Raw genomic sequence first — 8,039 nt, forward strand, 5'->3', positions numbered from 1 at the left:
TTCAATAGAATGGATGTAATGATAATTCTGTTCAAGTGGCAGTTGTGGTTCTGATGGAGGCACTGTCACCTCTGAATCAGGTTACAGATCCAAGTCCCACTCCAGAGATTTAAGTGCAAAAGTCCAAGCTGACACTGAGCTGATGTGGTATGCCTTCCAGATATCAAATCAAGGCTATGTCTGCCCCATCTGGCAGACATGACACTATTACAACAGTGGTAGAGGAATTACCCCTCTTCTTCTGCCCAACATTTAGCAATCGATCAACACTGCAAAAAAAATGATTACGTTGTTGTCTCTGCAGATTGGCCATTGCATCTTTTGCTTTGCAATAGTGACTACATTTCAATAGAACTTAATCTGCCATAAAAGCCTTAGGGACACCCTGAGGTTGTGAAAGGCACTTGGGGGGAATGGCAATACACAGCAGCCTGTAGCCAGAGACACCAACCCTCTCATGAACAAGTAAACAAACACACAGATGAAAGTCTTTCTTTCCGGGAAAATAAATGCATTTGGTGAAATGGAACCAATATTTACAAAAATAAAATTTGTTGGACTGTAAGTAATTTCCACCTCCCTTAGTGTATCCTGTCAAGCAAGGTGACTAAACCTTCCTGATGAAATGGAGGGGCATGTTCCCCTCCAGGCCTGTTGAGGGCGCTGTTTGTGGAGTAGTGCCGAGGGGCTGAGGTAACTCATGTTCCGCGCCGTCTCGTTGATTGTTTGTTGGGATGAAGCGAAGGATGGGCTTGTTTTGAGGAGGGAAGACCCTCTTTATTTTAACCTGTTCACCTGCCGGGAGGTTAAATCAATATAAGTATTCTCATTCCTCCTTCACGGACATTCGGAGAGAGGTGCTCCTGAAACTGTGTTCTGCCAAGCTTCCCATTTATTATTGGCAGGTAAAAGTGTCAGCAGCAATCACTGGGCATGGAATATCGATCTATTTGTTTATACTCATCCTGTTTATGTGTTACACGGTGTTCATGAGCCTTTGAAGTCTGCATTATTTTCAGCTGGCCCAATGGGTTGGCCCCTTGGGACAGGTGGCTTTGTATTCAATTCCCCCCCCCCCCCCCCCCCCGGCTCGCCCCTTGGGACAGGTGGCTTTGTATTCAATTCCCCCCCCCCCCCCCCAGGGACTTGAGCAACAGAATCCAGGCTGATCTCCCCAAGGGAGTGCTGCACTGTCAGAAGTGCCATCTTTCAAATGATACACCGTTTTCAGGTGGATGTGAACGATCCCTTGGCAATGAAATGCTCCCCGGTGACCCTTTATCCCTCAGTCAACATTATTAATTTAAAAGAAAAATCATGGGTCTTTTTCTAAAGGCTGGTTTTGGCTATCTCAGTCTCTCGTGTTGAATGCTTGCCTGTCATGTTCTATCGCAATCTGCCTTTTGTTTATTTCTGCTAGACTTGTGCATCTCTTTATCCTTGGTTGGTGTATAAATGTGCTCAGTGTTCATTTTGCCATATCTGGCTTGGAGAGATAGGGATTGTATTAGGTCAGATGAGGGGAAAGTAGCTACGCATATCTCAGTACAATTTTGGCCTATTGTTTCTGGGTGCTCTGGTTTTCTCCCACAGTCCAAAGATGTGCAGGTTAGGTGAACTGGCCATGCTAAATTGCCCATAGTGTTCAGGGATGTGTGGATTAGGTGCATTAGTCAGGGGAAGTATCGAGTAATAAGGTAAGGGAATGGGTCTGGGTGGGTTACTCTTTGGAGAGTCAGTGTAGACTTGTTGGGCCGAATGACGTGTTTCCACACTGTACGGATGCTAAGAAAAACCTGAGTTCAATCCTGAGTCCAGAGACTCTGAAAAATTAACTAAAACATCCAAGTTGATGTTATAAAAGCAAAATACTGTGGATGCTGGAAATAAGAAATAAAATAGAAAATAATGGAGAAACTCAGCTTTTGTGGCGCTATCTGTGGACAGAGAAATGAAATTAATGTTTTGAGTCTGATTTGACTTTTCTTCAGTATTGGGCTGTCTGGAGATTCTGCTGGAGCGTTGGATTTGCCTGTTTATGCAATCAACTCAACCTGTACTGCAGGTAATGAAGAGTGCAGGTGATCAAGGTTTTCTTAAGCTTATCAGTATTTGGGATTTATTTTTACTCATTTTTTGTATGTTAAGCAATCATGCAACATGAAACAGCCATTTGGCCCATCCAACTAGTCTCACTCCTATGTTTCTTTCCTTGCAGTTCTGCGACTTTTTTTTTATTTTTATTTTTCAAGTGAAGTTACATGGTGTACAGGATGTTCTAGCTAGGTGGATAAAGAATTGGTAGAGCAACAGGAGACAGAGTAGTAGTTGAAGAAAGTTTCTCGAAATGGAGAAAGGTGACCAGTGGTGTTCCACAGGGGTCAGTGGTGAGGCCACTGTTGTTTGTGATATACATAAATGATCTGGAAGAGGAGATGACAAAGATTGGTGGAGTAGCAGAAAGCATAAGGGACTGTCAAAGAATATAGGAGGATATAGATAGACTAGAGAGTTGGGTGGAAAAGTGGCAGATGGAGTTCAATCCATCAGACAAGTGTGAGGTGATGCATTTAGGGAAGTCTAATTCTGGAACGAATTATACAATGAATGGAAGAGCCTTGGGAAAAGTTGATGGGCAGAGAGATCTGGAAGTGCAGGCCCATCGTACCCTGAAGGTTGCTGCACAGGTGGTAGAGTGGTCAAGAAGGCATCTAGTATTATCTGCCTTCATTGGACAGGGTATTGATAATAAGAGCTGGCAAGTCATGTTAAAATTGTACAAGACATTGGCTTGTCCGCATTTAGAATACTGTGTACAGTTCTGGTCGCCACTTTACCAAAAGGATGTGGATGCTTGGAGAGGGTGCAGAGAAGGTTTACGAGGATGTTGCCTGGGGTATGGAAGGTGCTAGCTATGAAGAGATTTGTTTTCATTAGAAAAAAGGAGATTGAGGGGGGACCTGATTGAGGTTTACAAAATCTTGAAGGGTGTAGACAGGGTGGATAGAGACAAGCACTTTCCCAAGGTGAAGGATTCAATAACGAGAGGTCATGCTTTCAAGGTGAGAGGTGACAATATTATTGAATTTGCTGTTCTTTAACAGGTGGTATTGATGATTTGGCATTAATTCTTGCACTTTCTAGGATGTCTCAGCCAATTCTGAATTTGATACTGTTCACATACTCTATACGCTGACGGTTGTTTTATATTTTTTTTTCTCCATACAGTTCCTACTTCTGGTCGGTGTTAGCAGTTCCTGAGAGTGCGATGGGGAAGAGCTGTAAAGTGGTAGTTTGTGGCTTGGCATCTGTTGGAAAAACAGCCATTTTGGAACAGCTTCTCTATGGAAACCATGTTGTTGGTGAGTGCAGAGGCAGCATAGTCAGAAAAAAATAACTTTATATTTACAACTTTTTCCTGCTTTCAGTGAGAATGATGAATTATGTGGATAAGAAAAGATCTGTTGGTATTGGCAGAATGGGGAGACCGGATGTAACAGGCCTTGCTGGTGAGATTGTAATCTGATCACTAATTGGGTGTTGTGTAAAAATCCGTAAGGACACACTTATAATAATACTGAGCACCAGGGTGGGCCGATACTTGGAATGTAGCAAGAGACAGCTGATGCATTCATCTGCTCAGTGTAAACATAGCATTGTACAAGAAGGATTGGCAAAACAAAACCATATTGACTCTGGTTGGATTAAGCCTTTTTCAACATCCTGCTATTTTTCATTAACAATAAACTCTAGTATTTTTCCCACAACAGATGTTTCCTGCTTTCTGTCTCCCTCTTGAATGGAGGTGTTAGATTAGTAGTTTTCCAATTCACTGAAACCCTCCGGAAAGCCAATGAGTTCTGGAAAGTTTCTACCAGTGCCCTGACTATTTCTGCAACCACTTTCTTTAAAACCCTTGGATGTAGGTTATCAGATCCTGGTGAGTTGTCTGTCAACTGAAAGAATCCTTTTATTTTTATATATTTCTTGTCAATTTAGTAGCATAATCAATTTTCTCCCTTTTTGTTTGGCATCCACTGCTGCTTCCTAAAAGTTACTAATTCTCTTGTCTCCCACTGTCTTCGTTCCCAATGAAGGGCTTATGCCCGAAACATTGTGGGTGGCATGGTGGCACAGTGGTTAGCACTGCTGCCTCACAGTGCCAGAGACCCGGGTTCAATTCCCGCCTCAGGCGACTGACTGTGTGGAGTTTGCACGTTTTCCCCATGTCTGAAGGGTTTCCTCCGGGTGCTCCGGTTTAATCCCACAGTCCAAAGATGTGCAGGTCAGGTGAATTGACCATGCTAAATTGCCCGTAGAGTTAGGTAAGGGGTAAATGTAGGGGTATGGGTGGGTTGCGCTTTGGCGGGTTGGTGTGGACTTGTTGGGCTGAAGGGCCTGTTTCCACACTGTAATCTAATCTAATCTAATTGACTCTCCTGCCCCGCGCTTGCTGCCTGACCTGCTGTGCCTTTCCAGCGCCATACATTTTGGCTCCAACTCTAATCATGTGCCGTCCTCACTCTCTCTCCCACTCTTCTTGATGGTCTTTGTTCACTATGGGTGGTCATCGTTCCTAATGAGTCTCTCTTGACTGGAGTACAGTTTCCTGAGTATTATGAAATATCTAATGAAATGTCTGCCACTACTCATCTACTGACCTTCTCGTCAATGTGTTTTCCCAGTCTGCGTTAGTTGAGAATACTGATTTGAGATTGGGTTGCTCTGCTCAAAAGTTAACCATGTTATGATCACTATCCCCTAGAGGTTCTTAACTATGAGATATCTTTTTAATCCTACCTCATTCCGCAATTCTAGTTCTGCACATCCAAAAAGAGGAAACAAGCTATCAGCATCAACCCTGTCAGACTTTCTAAAAATAGTTTATACATGACGCCCTGAATCATCCCCTTTTTTTTCCTCTCTCTAAGGTTCTGAGACAAATGAAACCCTGGAAGATATTTATGTTGGTTCCATAGAGACAGACCGTGGTGTGCGGGAGCAGGTGCGCTTTTATGATACGAGAGGCCTGAGGGAAGGCTTTGAGCTTCCCAAGCATTACTATTCCTTTGCTGACGGATTTGTATTGGTGTACAGCATAGACAGCTGGGAATCCTTCAAGCGAGTCGAAGCCTTGAAGAAGGAAATTGACAGGTCCCGCGATAAGAAGGAGGTACAGTGATAAACATTGTTCTGTGGTATCACTACCAAAGTACTTCTATGTTCCCGTGCATGTAACTAACTTTATTTAATGCTTTCAAATTGCATTCTGTAATTCCTGATCTGTCGACTGAAGAGCTATGCTTTAAATTGAAGCCGTCAGAAAACGCTCATTGGTGAAATTTCTTTTATGATGTGTTGATGTTGGACAATGAAGCACGATACCACTTCCACTGACATCAAACATGTTTCAACTCCCAGTAGAACAAACAGGCACTTCACACCAAATATTCTTACAAGAACTTAAGATACAAGATCAAAAAAGGTGACTTAGTCTATCAAACAGACCTCTTCCATCCGCAGGCTCTGACGTGGACTGTGTCTCACCCATTTTAAATTCTCCACAGGAGGTTCTGCAAAAATATTCCCTGATCTCCAAAGTGATTAAACAAACAGGCCGAGTAATACTGCAGTTTGCAGGCAGTTTTGAGTGCTGTGTTTTCAGCTGCCTGATGCTCATTTCACATAGTACTCTCGCAGCCTGCAATGGAAAGGACTGGCGTTGCCTCAATCTATGCCACAAAACTCTCACATCCGACATAGGAGTTGTCTGTAGTTTTCCCAAAAGTCATTCATACACTTGAGAAACAGTTCAGTTGATCCACTTTCAAAAAAAAAGTCCAACAAGTTTAAATGAGGAGGACACCTGGCCCCTCATGCCCCTGCTTGCTTTTTGCTTGACCTCAGCTGATCAGTTTAGTCCCACTGTGGAGGTGGAGGTGCTGAATAATTTCAAAAGGAATCAGGATGGGCACATGGTAGAAACAGATTTGCAGGTCTATGGGCTAGGAGTTGGGGAATGAGACTGAGATAGCTAACTGGTTGCAGATCAGGGATTGAACCTGTGGTCTCCCTGGCTTGGTTCCATCAGGGTCCATCAGCTGAATTATTGTGGAAGCTCATGAGTTTTAACTTATTTTGTTCTATTACCTTTATCTTGAAATAGCATACCCTGTCATCTTAAAGTTTTCTTCCTTGAGTAATTTTTTTACAGGCATTGATTAAAAAGCTTTAAATACAAGTTGCCATTGAAAGCTCTCCTTTCGTGCCTGTTTCTGCAGGTGACAATTGTGATTCTGGGAAACAAGTGCGACTTACAGGAAGGGCGACGTGTGGACCACGATGCTGTTCAACACTGGGCAAAGTCAGAGAAAGTTAAACTGTGGGAGGTGTCTGTGGCAGAGCGTAAGACTCTGATTGAACCGTTTGTCCACCTGGCCAGTAAGATGACCCAACCTCAGAGCAAGTCCACATTCCCACTCAGCCGTAAGAAAGGAAGTGGCTCGATTGACAACTAATGCAGTATCTGAAATGCAAAGATTCCATTTGAGCACAAAAGCTTGTTCCATTCCTGTAAAGCATTAATCCCATGAAGAGCTTCTGTACTTATTTATGTTTATAAAGTTATTTTCTCATTCGTATAATAAAACTTTTATTTATATTGACCATATTAATGCGATATTAAAATCAATATGTTCCTTTTTTCAGTGCATTAGCTTAACAAAAGTATTCAAAAATTGGAGACTCAGTTGAAAGGGAGGGCTTGACTAAAACTTTGCAAAAGTGTGGACTGCAGATGCTGGAAACCAGAGTTTAGATCAGGGTGGTGCTGGAAAAGGACAGCAAGTCAGGCAGCATCTGAGGAGCAGGAAAATCGACGTTTTGGGCAAAAGCCCCTCATTAGGAATCTGCTTTTGCCCGAAACGTCGATTTTCCTGCTCCTCAGTTGCTGCCTGACCTTGACTAAAACTTTGACAGTCGTCTAATCAAAACTGACACAGTAGAGCCTTAGCTTCTTTGCTTAACACATTTCCAGTTAATGCTATGGGAACAGAAAGTTTACACAACAGAGGGAAGTCCTTTGGCCCATTGTGCCTTTTGCCAACTGAGAACGAATGATCCAGCCTTCTTCCATTTTCCAACTCATGCTCCATGACAATATGGGCTGTACCACTGAAAGTGCACAACCGTGTAGTTCTGAAATGTAACAAGGGTTTCTGTTTTACAGCCTTATAAGGCAATAACTTCCAGGCCTCCACCATCATTTGGTGAGAAAAGCTCTCAACTACTCTTGCCCTTGCCCTGGTTAATTTCAATCAATGCCCCGAGTTTTCTTTTTAAGGGAAATAGCTATATACCATATGTTATGAAGTTGAAGGCATGTACTGTATCTCAGAGAGAGAGTGAAGCACCTGTGATATGGCAGTCTCAAAGTGTACTGGAAACTTTAAAATGTGTAACATTTGGCTGTGAAATGGATACCTGAGTTGGTTGCTATTTTGACAGCAATTCAAATTTAACCAATCAGTTTAAATTATGCCCCAGGATACTAAAACCCAGTCGAGTTTGAATTTATTGTTTTGCCAACATCGAACCAATGAGACAATCTGATGTTGGGGATATAAGAATGCAGGCATTTTGAAAATTGGAGACAGAGCAACTACCATTGGTCGAGAGAGACCCAAGAAATTAGGAAACACACTCTATCAAAGGTACCTTTTCATATGAAACATATTTGCAGTAAAAAGAACGAAGATGACCCAGGGAGATCTTCAATTGGAAGAAGAAAGACATTGCAGATGACAGCCACTGTTGGTTTTGTAATTAAGTTGATGTAATTTTAATGTATCTGATTGGAACAGCATATTATTATAATAGAGTTGGAGGCAGCTAATAAGCGGTTAAGAGAAAGGGGGGCTTAGAATTGTGAATAGTTGTTTAATGCTCACTTTTAGAATTGAGAAATAAATTGATGTTATTTTCTTTAGTGGAATTTAGGAGTTTTCTATCACTCATATTTTACCAGATTATGAGCTGAG

At 42.3% G+C, this 8,039-nt stretch overlaps 1 protein-coding gene across 2 annotated transcripts; it reads left to right on the top strand.

The window, feature by feature from the left end:
- The first annotated feature begins 716 nt into the window (after positions 1-716).
- Positions 717-6,665, top strand: nkiras2 (NFKB inhibitor interacting Ras-like 2). Of its 2 annotated transcripts, none has more exons than XM_043674660.1 (4): positions 717-905; positions 3,229-3,362; positions 4,932-5,173; positions 6,282-6,665. In XM_043674660.1, exons 2-4 carry the CDS (start codon positions 3,269-3,271, stop codon positions 6,516-6,518), a joined length of 573 nt encoding a protein of 190 aa, XP_043530595.1. In that variant the 5' UTR covers positions 717-905; positions 3,229-3,268; the 3' UTR covers positions 6,519-6,665. The 2 variants fall into 2 exon arrangements, with proteins under 2 accessions (XP_043530595.1, XP_043530596.1); XM_043674661.1 differs by lacking the exon at positions 717-905 and adding an exon at positions 1,980-2,065.
- The last annotated feature ends 1,374 nt before the right edge of the window (positions 6,666-8,039 follow it).

The sequence above is a fragment of the Chiloscyllium plagiosum genome, chromosome 33, assembly GCF_004010195.1.
Source record: "Chiloscyllium plagiosum isolate BGI_BamShark_2017 chromosome 33, ASM401019v2, whole genome shotgun sequence".
Lineage (NCBI taxonomy): Eukaryota > Metazoa > Chordata > Chondrichthyes > Orectolobiformes > Hemiscylliidae > Chiloscyllium > Chiloscyllium plagiosum.